The 24,475-nt window shown below is 46.6% G+C and overlaps 1 protein-coding gene across 1 annotated transcript; it reads left to right on the plus strand.

The window, feature by feature from the left end:
- The first annotated feature begins 1,800 nt into the window (after positions 1–1,800).
- Positions 1,801–19,409, plus strand: CASP14 (caspase 14). Its single transcript, XM_066628801.1, has 7 exons — positions 1,801–2,111; positions 2,879–2,958; positions 7,229–7,384; positions 8,486–8,714; positions 12,887–13,000; positions 15,699–15,808; positions 18,434–19,409. Exons 1-7 carry the CDS (start codon positions 1,862–1,864, stop codon positions 18,536–18,538), a joined length of 1,044 nt encoding a protein of 347 aa, XP_066484898.1. The 5' UTR covers positions 1,801–1,861; the 3' UTR covers positions 18,539–19,409.
- The last annotated feature ends 5,066 nt before the right edge of the window (positions 19,410–24,475 follow it).

Consider the following 24,475-nt stretch of genomic DNA (forward strand, 5'->3'; position numbering starts at 1 on the left):
GCACATTGGTGTGCCATGAGTGATCCACAGGTGGGCCAAAGGAATTTGGGAGAAGGCCATTTATCTGTCAAGCTAATAGGGAATGTAAGCCCCCCCCCCTTTTTTTTTTTAAGGAATGAAGCAGTCAATGAAATGTAGTGCTTTCAAGATACCGGTAAATACAGTTTTAAAAACCTCCTGTGAACAGTTCCATGCTAGGCTGGGAATTACCTTTCCTCATTTGAAGAATGCAGTAATAAGACCACACTTTTCAAAAGATTACAAAGTAACACAGGCCTGGCTATTTCACATGTAACCAATGATATCACAGGCACGAACAACAAATAGGTGCCCATGGAATTCATATATCCTTACACATCACACAAAGTAACAAGAAATGTGATCAAGTCAGAACTTTTATTGAACAGCATCAGAGATAGAGCAGTATCTGAAAGGGAAATACATGTGGTGTTGCCAACTATTTCCATCCAGCAAAGTTCTTGTACCATTTCAAGTTATATGATAGAGAGCAGAGCAGCAGGTTGATGAGATCTGACTAAGAACAGCCCAAGACCTCCTGGAACCTGAGGCAGCATGCCAAATGCTGCCCCCATTACCTAGTGATGAGCCATCCTCTGCTTCTCTGACACTCTAGCCCACTGCTAGCTTCTTCTCCACATTTCCGCCCCCCCCTTTCCAAACCAGGTAGTGGGAGGAGGATCAATGGAGGCAAGTGGGTGAACAGAAATGGACACCCCATACCAATCTGCTCCCTGATGCAGTCACTTCAGTTGCCCTCATGGTTGGGCCATCCCTGGATCTGCCTGCACCAGTAATTCCACTGTCATAAAGTTGGCAAAGTTGCAGGGGCCAATAAGGAACAAGGAGATTAGCAACCCCACAGAGGAACAGCTGGAATTGCACCAGTTGGTGCTGCTAGTGCTTGGCATGCTGTGGACTTCCCGTGTGGTCTCCAGGGGTGGCCATGTGGAGGGTCTTGCATCTTCTCCCCCTGTTGAAAAGCTGCCCACGGAGTGCAAAGAGACATGCAGAGAGACTGGCAAGGAACAGACAGCACCAGCAGCAGCATGAGGTCCCTGGATCAGGATGCATACTCAATGTTTGTGAGGAGAGTGGTGCTATCTGAGTGCACATGCACTAGTACCTTGTTGGGGGAGAGTGTGAAATACTTGGGGCATTGCCTTTCTTTCTCCTGCGGGAAGTTGCAGTAGAACTCTGTGAGTAATGACTGTTGTGCCCCATATGGCAATGCTGCACTCTTGAAAAACAAGGACTCCTGACCAATGTTTGCCAGCAGCAAGAACAGTTGAAGTGACTGGCATTTCTCCAAGAAAGAACTTGCACACAGATCAGTTCACACACATAAACAGCTAGAATTGTTAGGGTACAACTCTCATAAATAACACATTTCTACAAGCCCCCATTTCCAGTTGCATGTTAACTCACTAATCTTATTCAGGGTATAAAATTAAAACATAGTCTTATAAACAAAGAAATGCAAGGGATAGCTGAAAATTCATTCTTCCAAGCTCCTTCAGAATTCTGTCTTCCCTGCAGATATTCCCTTTGCTTCATCATGGTGAAATACTGTAATTCATAATTACTATACAAGTTCAGACTTTGATCTCTAGTCCAAATTTCATAGATGACAATCTTTCTGCAAATGTGTTCCCTCTAGCTCTGAGCTGTAGCTGTAAATGGCCAAACAAGAGCCATTTAAGGCTTTCTTGACAGTGTTCTGAAACTGAACTGTGAATTCCACCCTCTTCCTGAGAAAGTGAAAGTACTCCAACAAACAGGAGTTTCCAAAGGCAGCAAGGAAGGACACGTTAGCAAAGGGCACTTTAGCAAATAGGCAAAAATGGTCAAGGAAAAAATCAAGGCTATCTTGGACCAGCTGACAGATAATGATCTCAAGGAACTGCGTTTCTATCTCCGTGTTGAACTCCCAACGAATAAACTGGAGAAGGCAGACACAACCTTTGCCCTGGCTGATCTCCTGGTGCAGCATTGTGCAGAAAAGACTTCTGAGGTTCTCAAACATGCGCTCGAAAAATCGAACCACAAAGACTTGGCTGCTGAAGTGGGATGTTGGGAAACAGATCCTCCAGGTAAGGAACCCAGGAAATGAAAGCTGAGGGAGGCAAAAGGCTGTAGTGGCAGCTTTACTGTCTACAAAGAGAAACACACTGGCTGGAAGAGGTATGGCAGGAGTCATTGCTTCCTACTCCCCTTTCCTTGAGCACTGAGGTGATTCTTTTGGAAGAGAAAGTACTAGAGCCTTATATCACCTTTAGAATAATCGCCTTACTTCCAAGCTGAGCAGACGTTACTGGGCAGGTGGGGGGCTGGAGAACAGTCGCCAAGTGAACTCACAGGCAGGGCTGGCCCTAGAAAAGTTGGAATGCTTTTTTAAAAACTGCGTTTGTAGTTCCTTTCACACTTGGATGCACAGTCTGCATGCATGATGTATCCTTGTCATATAAGGTGATATATGTGCGCGCACAGATCTATTAATGTCAAGTAATGGTATGTAAAATCAAGCTTCCCTTAATCTTATAAAAGTTTTTTTTTTTAATTTCAAGAATAAGTGAAGAATCTGGTGCCTGTTCACCTGGCTCAGAATCCCAGACAGTCGTTTGAGTTGCCTGCCTTACTCCTAAATCCATTGTGGCACAAGTGTGGTATCACATTCACGTTAAGTTTGTCGGTAGGGCAAGGGATCTAGTAGATTATGTATGTGTGAGGCAATGTAGTCTCTTGACAATGTGGCTGCAGAAACACCAGAGAAGCATGAATGCATGTTCTAAAGTAAAACCACATTGCCTGAACTGTGCCTTTTGCCTTTTGGGACAAAAAACACCTTGGGGAATGGAAGCCAAGGAATGGAAGGGCTCCAACAATGACAGCAAACCTGAAGGAGCTGTTGGAGGTCTTGACTTGAAGAAACACAGTCTGGTAAGGCAGGCCTTTTCTCAGAAGAGTTGAAGCATGTATTGAACCAGTTAACACTTTCTCTTTCATTTTTCTGTGCAAGACACAAACCTGGTCTGGCCCTGAGCAGGAATTGACAAGCACAAAGAGGCATCGTGAGGGTGGTTTCAGGCTGGTAGCAAGGCAGCCAGAGTTGCAGATCTGCACAGAGTCTCAAGGGAGCAACCTGTTGCAGCTTGACAGAGACCTTTCATTCCTTCCTCCCTCCTCCAGCCCACCCCACCCCATTTGGAGTATGCAGAGCCTTAAGGCACATTTTGACCATGAGCTTAACACTCTTATCATTGTCAATTCCCCTCTGGGCTGTTGCAGTGCCAATGTGTGGAAACTAACTAACACTGGCGTTCATGGACAGGGGGCAAAACACAAAGTTTCTTCAGGCACCTGGCTGCTGGTATAAAGCAGCCCCTCCTCCTCGCCTTCACAGTCAGTCACTATTTCCAAAGCAAAAGCTTTAGCAGTTGCAACTGCCTCTGATGTCAAGGAGGAGGGGCCGCTTTACACTAGCGGTCATGCACTTGAAAAAACTTAGTATTCCCCCCCTCCAGGAATGCCAGTGGAAACTGGGGTTTAGATTCTTTTGAATGAAGGAACACTGGAGATTCGAGTATCTGCAATACAGCTTGAGTCTTGTTATTTGGGAGGGTTCTGTTCCCAGAACTCACATGGATGGCAAGCCCCGGGGGCGGGGGCGTGGGAGTACAAGGCGGGGCTGGGATCCAGCAGTTATGCTGAATTCCATCCCCTGTTCCCTGGGAACTTGCAGCGGCTTCAAGCTGCTCCACTCTCCTTAAACTTGTCCCACCTCAGTAGGTGGCGCAAGTCCAAGGAGACCCATAGGGGCCAGGGTGTCTTACCCAGTGGTAAGGGGGAAAGTTTCCCCTTACCTCTGGCTGAGACACTTTGGGCCCCTATCCTGCTCTGGATACAGTGCAAGCCTCTTGGCTTGCCTGTTCCAGCGCAGAATAGGATTGCATCCCTACAGATATAGACACAGACTAAAAAAAGAAGGCAAACAGGCAAGTCCACAAAGGAGATCCTCAGTAAGCAAATAACTGCCCAATCCTATCCTTTTCCCTGCTATAGCATGCAGCCACACCAAAACACACTGAGCTGCATGCTATTGATTGGGAAGCTTGAAGGGGCAATAGTAAATATTTTCCCATACCCCTCATGAAGCGGAGAACTTCCTGCTTCCTGTTACCATTTGCTGAGTTGTCACCTCTAGCATGCAGGCTGCCTGCCTGCTTGTCTATCGATAAGCTTTCTGCTTATAGCATCCTGTAAAAGCAAAGATACTGATTGCTTCACATGACTGTAAACAAAAGAAATGAAGGTAATAGGTGTGGGGAACTGCAGATAAATGAATCTGCTGATACCAAATCCACGGATATTGGGGTGCAGTGTTGGGAACTCAAGTCAGGTGACTCAGACTCATGAAAAATGCATGATTTTGGGTGACTTGATGACTCATGAGTCTTGCCCTTGGAAGACTCTGAAAAAGACTCGAGTCAAGGCCCTGCTGACTTGGCACTCGTCTCCATGCATGCGACTCAAGTCTGCCTGTGTCTTGAGGTGCTTGCTTACTGTTTTCACCGCATGCAAAACCTCGTGGGGCCATAATTCTGATCAGCGAGCAGGAGGGAGTTTCAGTCAGGAGGCAGGGAAAGGTTAATTAATTGGGCGGGAGGCAGGAGGGAGCTCTTTTTTCTCCATCTCTGATAGGAAGGAAAGAACCAATGATCATTGGACAAACTATGGGCATTCAGATATTTTTATTGGCTGAGAGAGAGCAGGAGGAGGAGCCCAAGAAGTTTCTTGCCTTACAATTGGCTGCAAAAGCCCATGGAGGTGACAGAAAACTCTTTTGCCTGGTCAATGGCGTAGCTAGTGAGGGGCAGGGGGGCAGTCCGCCCCAGATATCAGCCTTGGGGGGGGGTGACACCACAAATGACCCAACATCGCTAACATCGCGGGGGTTGGGAATAACTCCATCATGCTATATACCGTTGGATGCGGAATTTCCAGCAGAATGCAATGAAATAAACCAGAGTGAAATATCTCCTTTCCATCAAAAGTTATAGCCAAAAAACCAGAAACAAAAAAAATGCATGGAGCCCTATGGAAAGTGAAACCGAGCCATATCGCGCATTTACTCATGAGTAGGTGAACATGCCTTAGTCCATCAGAAAGGGCAGGCTGAGAGGAATCCAATGACTCCAGACTGGTTCCTATTCAATGAAGGCAGCTCCCCCAAAAACACCCAAGAAGGAAGTCCCTCCCTCCAAGCTGGCAAATGTATTGAGCCCTATGGAAAGTGAAACTAAGACACATGGTCGTGTTTACTCATGAGTAAGCAATCGTGCCTTGGCTCCTTGGCAGGTTAGGCAAAGGGAAATGTGAGGCCACCAGAATGGTCCTGATCTGATGGACCTGGAGCTCAACAAATGCTCCAGAAGGCAGCCCCCCCCCCTAAAAAGAATAAAACAGCAGTGGTTCTCACACATTTAGCACCAGGACCCATTTTATAGAATGAGAATCTGTTAGGACCCATTGGAAGTGATGTCATGACCAGAAGTGACATCATTAAGCAGGGAACATTTTTTAATAATCCTAGGCTGCAATCCTACCCACACTTACCCAGAAATAAATCCCATTTACTATCTTTGTTAAAAGAATATACATAGTAGCTTGTTAAAATCTGTAACATTTCCCCAAATACTGGTAGCATAAGAACATAAGAACAGCCCCACTGGATCAGGCCACTGGCCCAGCTACTCCAGCTTCCTGTATTTCACAGCGGTCCACCAAATGCCCCAGGGAGCACACCAGAACTAGATACCCGCATCCTGGTGCCCTCCCTTGCATCTGGCATTCTGACATAGCCCATTTCTAAAATCAGGAGGTTGCACATACGCATCATGGCTTGTAACCCGTAATGGATTTTTCCTCCAGAAACTTGTCCAATCCCCTTTTAAAGGCGTCCAGGCTAGACGCCAGCACCACATCCTGTGGCAAGGAGTTCCACAGACAAACCACATGCTGAGTAAAGAAATACTTTCTTTTGTCTGTCCTAACTCTCCCAACACTCAATTTTAGTGGATGTCCCCTGGTTCTGTGTTATGTGAGAGTGTAAAGAGCATCTCTCTATCCACTTTATCCTTTTCGTGCATAATTTTGTATGTCTCAATCATGTCCCCCCTCAGATGCCTCTCTTCTAGGCTGAAGAGGCCCAAACACAGTAGCCTTTCCTTACAAGGAAGGTGTCTCAGCCCAGTAATCATCTTAGGTCATCATGCTATACCGGTGGGCCTTTTAATCAGCAACTTTGGAACCCACAGATTTGACTCACTGCAGTTTCTGAAGTACCTTCCAGCGCATCCAGGAGGCTTTCTATCTCTCAGTCTCATCTACCTCACAGGGTTATTGTCAGGACAAAATAAGGGGAGGAACCATGTACACCACCCTGAGCTGCTTAGAGGAAGGGTGGGATAAAAATGTGAATGAATGAATTCATTCATTCATGTAAATCAATGAATTAATTTTGTCACCCCATATGACATGATTAATTATTCAATTATTAATTAATTAATAATTAAATAACTAATTATGTCATGTGGGGTGACAAAAATTTATGGGCCCCCAGCATCAAATGACCTAGCTACACCACTGTGCCTGGTGCTGCTTTCCAACCTTATGGCTTCTCTTGGCTCTGTTGTTACTTGGGGGAGCAGAGGAGGGGCAAATCTCATTGAATGACCAGTTGCAGTAGGACTACTTCTGAGTAGAGCTGCAAGGATCAGGTTGTCCTGGTAAGCCTCCCAGCTGCTGCTCCTGACCCTCCTCCTCCCTCTTGCCACGTCTCACTCAGTTCGTCCCACCCCTCCCACCCTTTTTACAGATGGGCTGGGACAGCAGGGGCGTGTTCAAAGAGAACTCCAAGGTGCACACAGAGCCCAGCAGCAGCCCTGTTGTTTTTTTCCATGGCATGCTTTTTAAAGGGGGGGCAACTCAATTCAAGTCCATTAGAGTCAATGAAGGGTGACTGGGAGACTTGGAAAGTGCCCCCATCATGACTCTTTTTCAAGTTGAGTTCCAGGGGACAGTGACTCAGTGACTCCACTTGAATTAAGCCACTCTGGATTTTCCCAACATTGCTGGGGTGCAACTATATCTGAACATAGGCTAACTGGATATATTAAGTTTGTCTTAATTTAATATTTTGAATTATCAGGATTGCTATGACATGAGCAGAAAACGTGTTGCTTTCATGGTGTGTTTAAAACAAAGCAGGCCTGGTGCAAAAAGAGATATCGATATAATGAAAAGATGGTTTTTGGATTTCAATTTTACAACTCCTGAAAAAGAGTGCATCGATCCTCTTGGCAAGGTAAGTCTTCCTAATATCATTTTAATAGTTCACTTTGTTGCAGTGAACTTTTGATGCTAAACTAGCAGAAGGCACCTAGCTCAGAGCAAGGAAGCATTCTGAATATCACAGTCAACCCAATCCTATCCAGACACCATGCTGACTTTGCATGAACACTGGATGCAGCCTCTGTCATCTCCTAAGTTCTACCAGCAAGGGTGGGGGAGTGGGAGCCAGCAGTAAAGACCAAGCCCTTGTTCGCTGCTGCAGCAAGCCCAGAAACCATGGCAGCATCCAGGGTGACCACAACGTCGCTTGGATGCCAGTGTCAGCCACTGCATCAGCACCATGGCAGACCAGCGACCACGCACCTGTGCAGTGGTGATCCAGTGACTGGGCAACACATGTTCAGATGGTGCTGTGGCAGAGTGTCATATGCACAGCAGTCTCTTTGGAGGAAAAGAGACACATGGATGCCCTGGAGACCAGCTGCTACAGTCTCCCTTTCCCTTACTGGCCCTTAACTAGCATGACCTCTTTTAAAGAGTTCACACTCTTCAGAGTGAAGTCCTGACTAGCTCCTAAGATTGTCATCCAGAAACAAAATGGAGTTACGATAGACTGCACACATGTTGAGAAAAAGAGGACATTGGCAGTCCTCTCCACTGTCCTGATTGGCTATCTCTCAATGCTCCACATTGCTTCTCCCTCCAATTCCTCTTGTGCTTCTGTCCCTCTATTTTAAAGCCTCCCACCTCAGTGCCCCCTCCTCCCATCCAATGGTGGCTGGTCAGCCAGCACTTTAGTTCCCAGGCTGCTCAGCAATGACGTCATTGCCAAATGCAGGTTAACTGCAGTGGTCAGATCAGACCAGGCCATCATCTTTTATGGTATGTCTCTGCTAATGAGTTTCTACTTTAGCTAGTACATCAACCAGTAGTAGATACTTAAGAACTAGCAAAATATAGTGATACAATTCTACGTACGCTACCCTGGGAGTAAGCCCAATTGAACACAATGGGACTACCTTCTGAGTAGATATGCATAGGATTGCACTGCAGTTGTATTTTGACAAGTAATTACTGTTAATTACAGTACACTTAATACTGATCTCTTTAACAGGATGTAATACCAGAGCTAAAAGCATTCCGGGATAAAATCAATCGATCAAATGAAGAAATTAGCTGTTGTCTCATTATCCTCATGAGCCACGGAAATGACAATGGTTGCATTTTGGGCAGAGATAAAAAAGAAGCCAAAATCGAAGATATACTCAAACTTTTCAACAATAAGGAATGCCCAAAGCTCAGGCAAAAGCCTAAAATATTTATCATTCAAGCTTGCAGAGGAAGTGAGTAGAACACTAACCTGGTTGCTGGAATCCAAACTTTAATGATATAAACATAAACTGGTACCCTGGGTATCTGTTCTGTGATCACATTGCCCTTCTGGTCAGGAGAGCCCATCCATGAGGCAGCCTGAAGCGCCTACCTCAATCAGCAGATTGGCAGGGATCATCCACCTTCATCTGCCCACTCATCTCTACTGCTCCTGCTCCTCTTCCCATCCCCTGGATTTGAAAGAGAGTGGTGAAGTGAAAGAGGAAGTGTGGAGGAGAGTGGAGGGGTGGGCTAGAACATCTCTGATACTCAAGTCCACCTTTCTATCTCCTTTGTATGACCCCTCCTTTTCAGATTCAGAGAGTAGAAGGAGTGGAGACTGGTATATAACCAGGTAAGGAGCAGGCCATTGTCTGCTGCTTCAGGCACCAGGAACTCTTGGGCCAGCCCTGCCAGTGGCATAGCTAAGGGGAGCAGCAGGTACATTGCCCAGGGTACCAGGCCTTGAAGGGGTGTCAAGGAAGCTTGACACTAGTGGCCAAACCATGGAATTTATGAAGAATACCATCATGTTATATATCTTTCAATACATTGGGATGAAATTTAATGCAGAATGCAATGAAACACACCATACTGAGGGCCCAATCCTATCCAATTTTCCAGTGCTGGTGCTGCTGTGCCATTGGGGTATGCACTGCTTCCTGTTGTTGTGGGGGGGGGGGCAGTCACAGAAGCCTCCTCAAAGTATGGGAACTAGGGGCTGCATTGAGGCTGCACCAGTGCTAGAAAGTTGGATAGGATTGGGCCCTGAATTATCTGTATTTTATCACGTTTTAGCCAAAAAAACAAGAAAAGGAAAATACAACTGTAATAAAAAGTGGATTTCCTTAACTCAAAATTGACCAATGAGACTGATTATTCTGAGGGCCAATGAGGTATTGTTATGACACAGCAGGGAACCAATAAGGAGTTAGTATGAGTCAGCTCTCATTTCCATGCATCGTAATACAGGTACCCATGCTAACTGGCTAAAGAGGCACTTTTTCATGTGATGCTTCTCTTAGTGGTGGAGGGGGAGTAACTGTCCCTCTCCACCCCAACACTGTCTTTTCTAGTGGCTGTTGTCCTTTTGGGATAGGGAGTCATTTAGTAATTTGATTTTTGGAGCAATCCTAACCAACTTTCCAGCACCATGCAAGCACAATGCAACTCCAAGGCAAGGGACCAAACATTGCCTTACTTGAGGAGGTCTCCATGGCTGCTCCTCCAACTACAGGATGCAGCACATGCCCCAGTGGTACAGCTAAGTTGGTTAGGATTGCGCTCTTTGTCTGTAAACTGCTTTGTGAACTTTTTTTATTGAGAAGTGATACATAAATATTCTTAAACATAATAATCAAAGTTAATACTAGAACTCCTATTCAGTTGTGTGTCATCAAGCTGGCCACTGGATTTTTCTTGGTTACTGTTTTGTTGGGTAGCCTGTGCTTTTTTTGCTCTCCTCCCCCGCTTTTCCAGAAAAAGAAAAAACTGAATAAAGCTGTCAACCTCTCAGAGCAGCACGCAACCGCTCTGAGAGCACCGTAACCCTGAAGTAATCGGCAGTGATGTCATCACGTCACTGCAATTACTTTCAGATTTTGTCATATAGTGAGGGTGTAAAAACTTTTGTGCCCGTGTTGCACGGCTGATAAACAACTCAGTACACAGGGATGAAGGTTCACAGGATTTTATTTGAATTGATTACAATTAGTCCATGGGACTAATGTCCAAAGCATGGACCCCGTCTGAATGCTGGTCTTTAACCTTTATACCTCTTACAGCGCTTTGTTCTCAATTCTAAACTTCTCATTTGCTGAAGATTTGACATCATAGATGGGGCTAACCCTTAATAGGATATAGATAAGATACTATTTACATAAAAGATAGAAAATAGGTGGGCAATAAGTGGGCAAAACCATTGATTGGCTCTGATTTACATACAGGTGGGGTTTCACCTTAAAACTTAGCCAAAATTACACAATTTCCAAAAGTTTTCAAAAAACCAGTAGGGTACACTATAATTCCATTTACCCAGTACTTGTTCTCAATCCCATCATTCATTTCAATTAAGAATCACTTTGACATGTCCCTTTGTTAAAAGAGAACACAAAAACAAACACTTAAACCCAGGTTTGAAGTCCTCATCTTTGGCAGAACTTCAGACCCATTTCTTGGCATACATCCCCTTCAGACTCATCTTAATTAGGATGGCCTCGCTTGAGCCACCTGTCTGATCTCTTCTGCATTTCTTCTCCTGGGTTTAGTAAAACACTGTGGGCCCTCTGGAAAGCAAAGACTTTTAAACTTCCTTTAACAGTTTCACTAAAATCAAGCAATTTGACTTCTATGTCTTAATTCTATATAACTATTGTGACCCTTTTACTTTGGGTACATACTTTGGTTTGGTATCAAAGGTTACTGGGTCTCCATATGTATACTTTTATGCCCTAATATGCTCCCATATGTGAATTACAATTAGGGCGAAGACTATTTTACCTATATGTGTCTTTTCCTTTGAAAGCATGAAAGAACAGAATAAGTGAGCACCGGCAGGCAAGCATAGTGATATCCTTGGCAAGACGTGTACTTCTGCCAAGATGAGGCCTATCTCTTCGTCACCTTAGTTGCACTATCTTTTCTAAATTCCACGAGGCCCCCAAATCCCAGCTTCTCTGAAACTTCTGTGAAACTAACAAAAAGCTTCAAACAGCTTTTCACTATTCTCTGTGTTTCCATGCTTTAGCAATGTGGCTTTTAAGCTTTTTGCACAAATGGTATGCTTTTAAAATCAAGCAGCTCTTTACCATTGTGTGTATGCTATAATGTTTCTGAGCTATCCAGTAGCTCTAGGGTCAAAGGTCACCATGCCTCACCTGGGTACCAGATGCCTTTGTTATGCCACTGAGTCCTGCTTCTGGTGCACTATGCCTTCCTGCTCAGCAATGGGCATCTGCACATATGAAGTCCAGAAGAAACAGCAACAGAACAGGAATTTCTTCTGTAGTCATGGAGGACTCCTGGCATTGTATAGGGAGAGAGATGAGGAAAGGCTTGTGACACGTACTCATAACTGCCCAGATTAGGCTGCTGCAATCCTGTAACTTCCACCACTGCCTAAAAGAGTAGAATACGGAGAGTAACAATGTTTACATTCCAGTCCTGCTGCTTCGGTGGTCTGACATGATGATTTCCCTTATTCTGGTGCCCCTGATGCCTACAACCAGTATGCACTTACAAGAAGGGTGGATAATATCACATTCAATCATCTTTCATTTCCTTGTGGTTTTTACAATGTAGGCCATATCTGCCGTATGCATTTTTAAACTGTTTTACAGGGCCCAATCCTATCCAACATTCCAGTGCTGCTGCAGCTGCAATGCAGCCCCAAAGAAAGGGAACAAATATTCTCATACCTGGAGGAGGCCTCTGTGGCTGCCCCACATACCCCGTTGACACAGCTGTACCAGCACTAGAAAGTTGGATAGGACTTGGCCCTAAGCCAGTTCAATTGTCATGGGTTCCTCAAAGCCAATTGGGACTTTGATGAGTGAGCACCCTGGTATTCCTTAATAAAAGTGAGTGGAAAAGCAAGTACTTGTGAGATTGTCAGTCTTTGTGGTGCAATAATACCAATTAAAACTGGCAGTTATTCCTTCCTTAAGTTGTTTTCTATTGTTTTGGGGGACCAGTTGATCAAAAAGCAAACTATAAATCAGTAACTAAATAATCTGCAAGCCTTGGTGTTCCCTTCAATGGACCAAAGATAGCATAGAACTCTTCTAAATAAACAAATAAATTTGTCAATAGTTTTGTTCTAGAAGCAGCTGGAATGTTTGTGGATATTCCATAACACTGCATCAGCAGACATAGAATCAGTGATGCAGGATTCATTGCTACAAATGCAACCCAATTTAGCTATTGAAATGATGTAGCGGGGTTTTCCATTCAGGATGCAGTCATGTTACTTGACATGTGGATTTTGGTGGATTCCACCAGCAGACTAACAGCCCAATCCTATCCATACTTTCTTGGGAGTAAGCCCCATTGACTCTAATGGGACTTACTTCTGAGTAAGTATAGGATAGGATAGGGCTGCATAGAATAGGGCTGTTACTAAAGTATTGCTGTCTCAAAATAATAGAGAAGAATGATCCTGGAGTAGAAGCAGATGATGAGGCTATGGAACCTGATGACATGACAAAGCTGAAGTTGCCCACTGCCTGTGACTACTTCATTGTATATTCGTCTCAGAAAGGTGAGCCCATGTGAACCTACTGCTTTAGGAGAATATATATAGAGAGTTGGATTCAAAATGCCCATCCTTATATGAAAGTTGCCTTCTGCTCACGAAAGGGCTGTGCTGCACCTAGTGCTGAATGTTGTGCAAGAAGATTGAAGCCAAGTCCAATAATTAAGGCAGACAGAAAATCATGAGAATGGTTACTTACAGAACCTACAGTTACCTATCCTAGCATTGCGTGGACTCTTCCATAGCCTCTTGAACAAACATTTGCAGAACAGCACTGAACACCTGCTCTTCTGCTGCTCAGGTTCTTTGAGTCCACCTCATAAATCTAGTGGTACTAGCAGAATAAAGACAATAGCCACAATCCAGCTAAACATAGTTGCATTGAAGTTTCCCTTCCCCCTCAAGAAATAACCTCAACATGAGGCTAAGATAATGCTGAAATCCTGGTGGGAGAATCAGTGTTTACTTTATAAAGAGAGGTGCTCTGCTTTAGGTTCACCTGGAAGCCATCTGCCCTGGAAGTTGTCTTCCTCAGTGTACATTGTAGAAAAGACTTCAGCTATTTTGTAGGAGGGAATGTCAGCAGAGTTAGGCCTCATAATTCACGTTAAAAATAGAGGGTCTTACAGGCCAATCCTATGGAGGATTGGGCTTCTGGGTAGAGCACATTACAACAGCGGAAGTGACTTTAATATAAAATGACTGCTGATAGTGCTCAGAGCTCCATCAGTGGTCATTCTGCGAGTGCTGCTACACGAAACAACAGCACAACAGCTCCACTGCCCGACCCCACCACATCTGCTGGACCCCATTAGTCAGCAGAGGGTTGGCAGCAAGGGGGAGTCAGTGGAGGGTGGGCAGGGGGGAACTGGGGTGGGAAGGAGAAGAGAGGGGGTGGATCCAGCAGCAATGGCACACACCATATCCAACCCCTCCTTTTCATAGCTTCCTGCCCCTTTGCTATCTTCGGACCTATGCTACCAAAAGTGGTGTATGTCTGAGGAGACCCATAGGTGGTCCCAGGGCTTACAGAGAGGTAAGTATAAATGATTTATATTTACCTCCCATTTGTTGGATGCAACCTTTTTGGCTTGGCTGCATCATTGAGGGGAGGAGATAGGATTAAAAACTCACTCACAAAAGCAAGTTGCTGAAGAATGTCAAGAAAGAAATACTGTATGGAGGTGGTTGTAGACATTTACAGAACGCAGACTGTTCCAGGCTGTACTCCACTCTGGACCCTCTGACTCTTCCCTGGACGGTGAGTCTATATTGTAAGGGCTGCAGACTGGCATGCTGGTGGTAGCAGAGGGTGAATAAAGCTTCAGAATACCAGCCTTTGGTATGCACCAGGAAGTATTTATTGCTATGCACCAGGAAGTATTTATTTTTATTGGTGGGGGAAGGCATGGTGGGGGAGGGAGAAGGGCTGGAGGGGAGCTAGACTGGTGGAGCTCTGCTCCGCAGGATCCATAGCCCCATGTTGGGCCTCCTGGCCAACATAGAACTACTTTACTTTGCACCGGCTAAATAGCCAGCACAGAGTCAAGTAGCCCCATTGCTTCTTACCTTACCCAGCTTCTTACCTTACCCAGAGGAAGGGGACAAATGTCCCGAGGTGATGTCAGGAGGTACCTGTGGCTGCCCATCATCCATAGGATGCAACAGCAGCCATTTGGCGCCACTGCAGCCCTGGGCAGCTCAGTACTGGGCTGCCCGCCTCCCTTACCTTTCCCCTTGTATCTGACCTGCTCTTTCCATCTTCCTTGGGCTCCCTCTTTCCTTCCTGCCATATCTCGCTGTAGCTCTACTTCTTGTGCTTTCCCTCTTTGCCTACCTTCCATGGACTCCTTCTGTACCCTTTCTTCACCAACATAAAGACAGCCCTGCTGGATCAGACCAAAGGCCCATCCAATCCAGCTTCCTGTATCTCACAGTGGACCACCAGATGCCTCAGGGAGCACACAAGACAACAAGAGACCTGCAATGCCAGCCTCTTCTGTCTTCCTCACTGCTATCCTGCTGCTCCAGTTCCTTCCACCTTTCTCCTTTCTCCATTCTGTCTCCTCACGCATCCATCTCTCCCAGTCTCACTTTCTGCCTCTCCTTGCTTCCATGCCTTTTCTTGTCTCTCTTCCTGGCCTTCTGCATCTCCCTCTCCCTTGTCACCTGCCCTGTCCTCGCCTGAAATCTTTTCACTCCACCTGTTGCTCTCAGCCCCTTGGATTGTCCACAGCTGCCTGGCAAGCAACTTCCACATCCACCGCATTGCCTAGGAAGGATGTCATCTCTGAGTGCTTGTCCTGTAAGCTGCAGTTGACCCAGGGCCTAATCCTATCCAACTTTTCAGTGCCGGAGCAGCTGTGCCAATGGGGTGTGCACTGCATTCTGTGGTCAGGAGGTAGTCACAGAGGCCTCCTCAAGGTTTGGGAACATTTGTTCCCTTACTTCGGGACTGCATTGCGGCTGCACCAGTGCTGAAAGTTGGATAGGACTGGGCCCCCAATCATCTTGTAGTGCCAGCCACACAGGTTCAAAAAATTATCTTGGAGCCTGCACTTTACAACATTAGGAATATTTGAATGGAGGTGGAAATCCAACTAAAAATGGAAACGTCAAATTTTGCAGAATTCTCTTTTGCTAATTTGAATGGAAATTGGTCAAGAACTATTAAAAAACCAGCACTATTGTTTTTCATTTCCAGGATACGTATCTTACCGTGACACAAACACTGGATCGATAATGATTACTACCATGGCTCAAGTGTTTTCAGAGCGAGGCAGAGAACTGCACATTGGCGACCTTTTCACCAAGGTCAGAATACGCCCCCCCCCCTAAAAAAAAACCATATTGAAAAGCAGCCTGCAAATCATGGAAAGTTTAAAAACCTTTTTGTTCCCTATTTCTATTTCTCGTGTATTCATTTTTAACAACCAAAACCTCACAGCGATATTTCAGATGCAGAATTCATAACCATCAAGAGTGAAATTGTGTGCACATGTGGACACACAATTATACACAATCTACTTATTTAACATAATCCTGGTTAATATGAACTAGTATAATCTTCAGAGGAGTAAGAAGTAGTCATTTCTAATTGAATGGGGTGGGTGAGTGGGTGGAGAAATAACACCAGACAGCTCCTACATAACCAATACAGCAAAAACCAAATCTACAACTGAAGCATAGCTACAATACGTTAATGCTGTTTTACAGCCAGGACAGTCCACCTGTAAAGCATACTGAAGTGATTGCCTCAAACTTTGGGTGCAGTGACCACCAATCCCACAAGAGTGACTGCTCAGCCACTTGCTCAGAGCCCAGCAAACTTGCACCACTATCACAAGAATGGTCACAGTGCCAGCAGGAGAGGCGCAAAGAGTGGCTCCTTCTCCCTTCCTCTCCTTTTCAGCAAGTTTGTAGGGTTTAAAGGGACATGTGGCAAGACAGGGAGCTGCCATAAGCCTCTCTCATTCTCCATGCATCCCCTCTGAAGCCTGCAGGAGTCCAACTGAGGAGACCCCCCCTCTGATTCTAACAGTTTTGCAAGGATCATGGGGGTAGCAAGTTAGCTGCTAGCAGCCTCCCTTGCTCACCCCACATTTCCTGGAAATGAAGTGAGGCAGTATTTGGCTCTTCGCCTCAGATGCCCAAAGACCTTGGGCTATCCCGGTTTACAGTTTCCAAAAAAATAAACTTGCCCCCCAAAGTTACACCTCCTGATGGCTATTTTCAAATTAGAATTGCTGAAGAGAGAAACACGACCTTTTCATGTATATACTACAAAAGTGTGTGTGCTTTGGCCTTGATGAAAAATATCGTGTTACAACATGATCCTACCATGTTGAACTGTGTTGGTGGATCAGGCCCAACAAAGGGGATAGGATATGGTGCACACCGGTACTGCCAATTCCACCCCCCTCCAAGGCCCAATCTGCCTATTCCCTGCTCATCCTTTCCCACCCTATAACACCCCCTGCCCACTCTCCCCCCTCCCGAATCTACCTCCTGTGCTGAACCTACCTGCTGTGGTGGGTGCAGCTCCATTGGCTGGCACTGGCGGGAAGGCTCTGGCCTTCCTGCAGCGCTGCCTGTAGGCACACCATCGCAAAATGCTTGTGGAACATGTGCTCTGCCATGTACCTGGGGAATAGCTTGGGCCATGAGGGTCTGGTGTTAAGGCAATACGGCAGTGGGGCTTCACTGCCTCTTGCCTATTTTTGTAGGGTAGAACGAGGCATGCATCTCATCACTGGGTGAAGGATTAGCTCTTTATAAAAAGTAAGAAAGGGAACCATGAAACAGGATGAACCAATGGCAGGGCTAGGATTTTTTTTTTTAGTATGTTGCTCCTACAATAGATATTATCCCAATCACGCATGCCCCCCAAATAAAACTCTTTATAGAAAGTTCCCTTCCATTGTGAACTTTCCTCCCCTCTGCATATAGTGCATGGGGGAACTGCTGTTGTGTTGAAAACCCTAGCAGGAGCAAAGTGCTAAAGCTCCCCTATCCCGGCCACACTTTTGTCACATTTCATGGCCCACCTGCCCCTCTTGCATTCATAGCTTCCCAGATTCACTTCTGAACATCTCAATTTAAAGCACTACCAGGGCACTTGGAAAGACCCTTGCCTCTGACTTTGGAAAACCACTATGAGGCCCCAAAACAGTATTGGATGAGCAGGTCCAGCAGTCTGACTCTGTGAGGGCCCAATCCAAACCAGCCCTTGGGCCAGTGCATGTCCCTTACCCTGGCCCAATGCTGTTGCACCACGACCTAAGTGCGCCGGCCTCCCCATGCCGATGTGGGTCCCGGGAGGCAGATAGGTTGCTTCGGCCAAGCTTGGCCAACACAGGGGTCGGGAGTGTGTGGGGAGGGCGGGGAAGAGGTGTTTTGGGGTAGGGGTAGGGTAGGCGGGGGGAGGGTGGGCAGTGGGTGCTCCTGGGGGCAGGCAGGCGGGGGTCGGGAGGTGGGGCCAGGATCTGGCTAACTCCATTCCTAGCCTCCTGAGGTGGCGCAGATCCAAGTAGCCCCATTGGGGCTGTTGTGGCTTTACCCGGGGTAAGGGGAAACAAATCCCCTTGCCCCTGGCTAAGACGTTTTCAGCCCCAATCCTGCCGGCCTGCCTGCTTCAGGGCAGGTTTGGATTGGATTGAAAACTATGCATATCCTCTCAACCCCCATTAAAGCACATAGGGGCTGCAAAAGAACACCCAGCCCTCAGTCATGTAAACTGGAGATTGCACTGGTGGATTAAGCTCCCAAAATGTAAATATGTTTATTTTTACTTTTAACATGTTCTATCCTAAAGGTTTGGGGTGGGTCACAGTATTTGAAAATAGTCTTCATTTTGTCAGAAATCAAATTCTACAAAAGCCTGACGAATAAATTACAATTTGGACTCATAATCAAAATGTTTTTGTTTGTTTTTTTCAGGTGAATAGCCTGATGGCGGAGAAAGAGATTTCTCTGCAAGATGAAAAAGTGAAGGCAACCATTGTAATGGAATCCACTCTTACCAAAGCCATATATCTTGCATGAAATTGACTTGAGAAATGAATCACATTCATGGGAGCCATCTTCTTTCACATGACTTAAGGAATATGTTGTTGTCTGAGATAAATATTTTACAGACCAATCCTATCCTGGGTTTACGGGGGCAGATCTTGCAAACTGGGCAAAGTCCAGGGCTGATAGGGCGAAAGCCTCACTGCTATCATTAGAGGCAGTCTAAAATGGTATATATGTTTTTGTGCCTGTGGCTGATAGCAGGCATAGCCACAGGAATAAAACAAGCATAAAGCACATCTCACACACACACACACACACACACACACACACACACACACACACACACACACACAGAGAGCACAACTACATAGTCAACTACTTAAAGGAGCCTTTTAAGAATTGCATGCTGCTTGTATGAACAATTACAGTGAACCAATGCTGCCAAACACAAGCAGGTTAAGACATTGCCAAACTAAAACATTGAGAAGATAGTAACTTGAACCAGCAGAATTGAACATAGCATTGAATTGCTATGGAAACAAACTGGTTTTAAAGTCCAGGGGGAAAAACACACACAAACCCCAACATGGCTTACTCATGAGTAAACACAAACATATAGCTCAGTTTCACTTTCTATAGGGTTCAAAACATTTATCAGCTTGGAGGGAGGGACTTCCTTCTCAAATGTTTTTGGGGCCTGAGTTCATCTGATTGGGACTGTTCCGATGGCACTGCATTCCTCTCGGCTTGCCCTTTCCACTGGACCAAGGGACGACCAAAACATTTTTTTGATTCAATTTTTTAAAATTCAATTGATTTTTTATATTCTTGTAATCAAAAATTGTGTTTATTCTCATTTGATATTATAACTTGAGTATTCAATACACATTTGTCAACTGTTGCACTGTCACTCATTCTCCAAGGGTACAGTTTTGCCCCATAGGGCAGGGGACGGAATTGATCCTTTCCATTGGGTATAGCCTGAGTGGGAAGAATTGAGGCCATGGGAGATGTTGAGACTGGTATTGAGGCAGATGAAGCTGGACTACTTACATGACCCAGTTCGTGGAGACCTATTGATGCTGTATCAATTTTGCTTGGTGGTCAAGCTTGCCCTAAGGGATGGGGGTCTGTACTCTACTGCCTATAGGATGAATGCATTCAGGATTGGAGCAGCAGTGTGAATGGGCCTGGAGTGCAAAGTGCATTGGGCAATGTTATGTGTGTTTTGGTAGATCGGAAGTGGTTGGTTGCATTTATTCTCATTTCCCCCAGCAGCTGGGCAGAGCCAGTAAAAGTGCTGATATTGCCCATCCAATTATTTTCTGGGCCCAAAAGAGAGCATGTAACAACAGTATCAGCACCAAGCCAGGTTTGGGGGGCAGTAGTTAGCCCCTCCCCCTTGCCTCTGAAGCCATTCCGCGTGGTGAAAGCAATGTGGTAGAGGTGCCTCCATGTTGCTTCTGCTGCCCAGAATGGCTCCAAAGGTGAGGGGAAGGGCCTGGTGACATGGCGCATTGAGGCATCTGCAAAACTTACTGCCCCTCCCACGAACACCTCTGGTTGGGAATTATCCCAGAAAGGTAGATACTTCTGAACCTAAGACAAAGGCTGTTCAGTTTGGAGATGCTGATTGGGACCCCATGAAGCAATGGGTGCAGAGTGAACCTGAAAAGCCAATTGGTTTGGGGTTTGCAATGCAGCTCAGGAATTCCTTGACTCTTGTTAGAAGGTCAGCATTGGTATCCTGCAGTGGTGTCCCTAGGATTCACGTCACTCCGTGTAGTGGGTGGGGCAATGCTCCAGGTGGGCGTGGTGATGTATCATTGCCCCGCCCCCACCAGTTTTTTGGCTGTACCTTTTGTTAGAACAGATATTTCAATGTGGCTTGTTTCACTGCATTCGGCAAGAAATTACGCATTGATTGATATATAACATGATGGTCTTATTCCTCCAAATTCTGATTTTAGTGATTTTGAAAACTTGTAGAGTCTGTCTCTCTCTCTCTCTCTCTCTCTCTCACACACACACACACACACACACCCGTGTCAACTTACTAACACCTTATTGCAGCAGTTCTCAAACTTTTAGGGAAGGAGCTCTACTCAGCTTATGCCACACACTGGCAAGAAATACCTGTCGGGGTCCCCACCCTACCTCACGAGAAGGCTCCAGGGCTGGGGAGCCAGGCAACAGGAGAGAGGAGAAGCCAGAAGGGCGAGGTGAAGGCAGCACAGGGAAAGAAGGGAGGCCTTTAAGCCCAGGGAAGGGTGGCTGCCAGGGAACCGTCCTTTTTACCTCCCCTGAGGTGAGGCCAGTGATGCTGGGGCTGGCTAGAAGCTAGGAGGTGGGTGGCTGTGCAGCCAACAGCCCCAGCCCAGGACCCAGACAGCAAAAGCCCAGCCAGAGAAGAGGACCAGGGTGCTGTAACCTCCTCTCCCTGAGCCAGTCTGAGGCCCTCTCAGGGCTCCCTTAAAGGGCCAGTCAGGCTGAGCAGAGGCCCTGTCCCAAGAGCCTCACAATTCCTTTTTGGGTGAAGCAGATCAAGGGAAGGAAGACACCTGCCCTCTTCCAAGGGAGCTATAGAAGAAACACACAAGTCTTTCCAGGGCAAGGGCTGAATTCACTGTGGGGGAATCCATCAGATAGACCAGACTCTTTTGCCAGGGAAGTGAATGAAAAAAAGTCACAAAGGAAACACCATCCACACTTGGGCAAGCCAGAGTGCTAGTACAGCCATCACAGGGCCCAGTCCTATCCAGCATTCCAGCACTGATGCAGCTGCAATGCGGCCCTGAGATAAGAGTACAAATATTCCCTTACTTGGAGGTGGCTTCCAAGACTGCCTCCCCACCACAGGATGCAGTATGCACCCCATTGGCATGGCTGCATTGGTGCTGGAAATTTGGAAAGGATTGGGCCCTAAACTAGAGTCATACAAACACATTTCAAACTCACCTTTAAATAACACCACTCTCATCTTCTGCATGACTGACCAGAAACAACAAGAGCAAGGATAAAAGAGGAGGAAGTTTGACTGGAACCCAAACTGGTCAATTTATAAGGATGCCCTCTAGCCGCAGCCACAGCAGGGGACACATAAGGAGGAGCAGGGCAGTCCAATGCTTCCTGGTGCCTGGGCAATGTGCCAAATGCATCCTTCTTTTTACCAGGTGTTGTACCACCTGTTTATCCCAATACAGGTTGCATTTAGAATTGTGCATAAGCCCAGAAGACATCAGGTTGAAATGTTCATGTGAGAGAATTGGGAAGCTTCAGTTTTGCAACAGTGACCTGCATAAGTGATTGGGTTGAATGACCTTCTCACTGGCTTGAACATGCTCAGGCCCTGTCACCTAGGCCCGACCCTGGCAACACAGGTCTACTTGAGATCAGAGGTCTCCTTGGGAGTAGGGAAGCAGAGCGAGTACTTCCCAGGTCCAGTTCCCAGACAGGAGCTCTCCCTGGGGGTAGGTCCCAGGCTGGTCACATGGCCAGAAGGGGTGGGTTCAGCTGGGCCAGCTGCTGGGCTCCTAAGACACACAGCGGCCATAGGGAGAGGTTGCTCCTCCCTAGGCTCCTTTGTGGGGCTGGGGAAAGGTTTGCCAGCACCACACTCTTGCTGAGGCCTGTCCCTGACTTGGGTGAGGCTCTCAGAGCCCCTTTGGAGGATGGAGGGTTCTAGCCATTTGGGATGACCCGCCCCAGGCAGGGTGTAAGGATCTCTTCCACCCCAGCCACTGGAGGCTCCTTGGTCCCTGGACTGGGGGGACCAGGAGCCAGCCCTTGAAAAACACTGGGAGTGACAGCAGCCCCCCAGCCAGACAGCAGGCAATAGCCATTGGCACTACCTCACTCCAGCACCAGCCACGGGCTTTGTCCAGACCACCCCTAGTATCCCCGCAGACAACCCCACCATCAGTAGAAACAGAAAGATAATGAACCCCAGCACCTGTGCGGTGGACCAGGCATGAGTCTTGGTGAATAGATATGGCACTGGCTCCAGTGATGTAGCAGAGGCCAGATGAGTGTAAAGAACTTAATGTGAATAAACTGTTGGTGCAGACCCCTTCCTAAGCCTCCTTCTAGAATGGGGTAAGTCCAGGCACCCCCAACTCTCCCCAGCAGTAACGCCTCTCCCTGAGCCCTCCAAGCAGGGGTCCGCCATGGGTGTAAAAGGCCCAGATGGACTAATAAGTCAAGTAGGTCCACAGCTGTGTTCTTCTGTCTACAATGACTCGGTTTTTCTATGCTGACTCTATGCTGAATGAGCTAGATTTTTCCAATAAGTTGTAAGCAGCTTATAGTTGTTAGAAGAAGTCTGTTCTTTGATGCTATTTTCACATATCCAGTCATCATTATCTTAACAAACTGGGTCAGAACAATGAGTTGTATCCTGAATTATTCTTCTACTCACATAAGAGGGCTTGTGCATGCAGAAGTTCTGGAGCACATAAATCCTAATGGAATCCTGATTTGGCTTTACTCTTGCTTAGCACATTGCACAAGAGGTCATACATAAAATTAGCAGTAACTTGTTGTGCAATGTCTTCCACATTTGCTTGCACAACCACTTGAGGAAAACTGCAGAACACCACCTTATTTCCCCATGTGCTCCTTAGGATAAAAGCCTCTCCGAAATGGGGGAATGCAAATATTTTGCACTTATTGGTTGATGATATTGCATTCCCAAGTGTAAGAGTATGACAGCCTAATTCTAAACCCTAGCGGTGCACAAAAGAGCAACAGCGCAAAAATGGCCACTGCTGTATCCTATGGGGCCAGGGCAGCTGCCAAAATCTCCTTGGGCTAAGGGAATGTTTGTTCCCTTATCCTGGGTAAAGTCCCTGTGGCCCCAATGGGACTCCTCAGAGCTGTGCCAGGTATGTTGCTGACACAGAACCAAGGAGGCCCATGTAGGGCTTTGTGGCTTGGGAGGGAGCATAGCATTGCGCAGCAACCTCTGATCCCATCTCCGCCCCCCTTCCTGGGCCTGATCCTTCCTGCAACCTACCCTCCCCATGCCCAGTTCTGGGAACGGAAACCTTGCAGCTGCCAAGACTCAACCTGTATCTGTTATTCAGTTCCAAACAACCACACTACTAAAAATGAAAATACTGAAGACAACTACCTATCTGGTGAACAGTTTTAATTACTGAAATCCAAGATATGCCTAGTGTAAGAGAAGGGAGGTCAATCCTGAGCTGCCTGACATGCAGGACTACCGTGGTGCCAAAAAATGACTGCCACAGTATCCTGCACGCAACCAGCTCTGAAGCTGCTGCAGAATCAGAGTCCCATGTCAGACCGCATGGTCCAACATGGGGCTCAGGATCCAGTGGCGCCGAGCTCCACAGGTCCTGCCCTCTTCCCACCCCACACCTCCTCCCTGCCCTCCATCTGCTTTCCCTTCAACCCAGCCCTGTGTCGGAGCTGGCCCAGCATGGGCTGGGCCACTATAAGGGTTCACAAACATGCCTTATGGCACATCTGCGACAGTGCGCACTAGCAGTGAGCTGGTACACATGGGTCTGGATCAGGCCCACAATGTGGTTCCTTCAGTGTCCCAGCAAAGAACTTAATTCTTCCCAACATCCCTAAATTGGACATAGTTTCACTTCCAAAGAGGAACAGCTAGGTGGATGACAGTAAGTACAAGAACCTTGGTAATTCTGGTAATATATGAAGTTCATCAGAATAGACATGCCTGTTCATGGTAAACATCCCTGACTTTCCTTTATAGAAACTTCTGCAATGCCTCAGCATCTCAATGGGGTTGCTGAGTCATCCAGACACAATAGTCTTAGTTCCTTTGTTTATAGTCTGAGCACCTTCCTCTGTCCCAGCCACAGATGCACAAAGGACCTGGCTCTAGGCCAGCTCGTTGGGCCATGACACCCACTAGTTTATAAGAGTGGGCAATTCAAGTGGCCCAGGTGACCTCAAGTATCCAATCCCAGAAGTAAA

Source organism: Tiliqua scincoides, chromosome 5 (genome assembly GCF_035046505.1).
Source record: "Tiliqua scincoides isolate rTilSci1 chromosome 5, rTilSci1.hap2, whole genome shotgun sequence".
NCBI lineage: Eukaryota > Metazoa > Chordata > Lepidosauria > Squamata > Scincidae > Tiliqua > Tiliqua scincoides.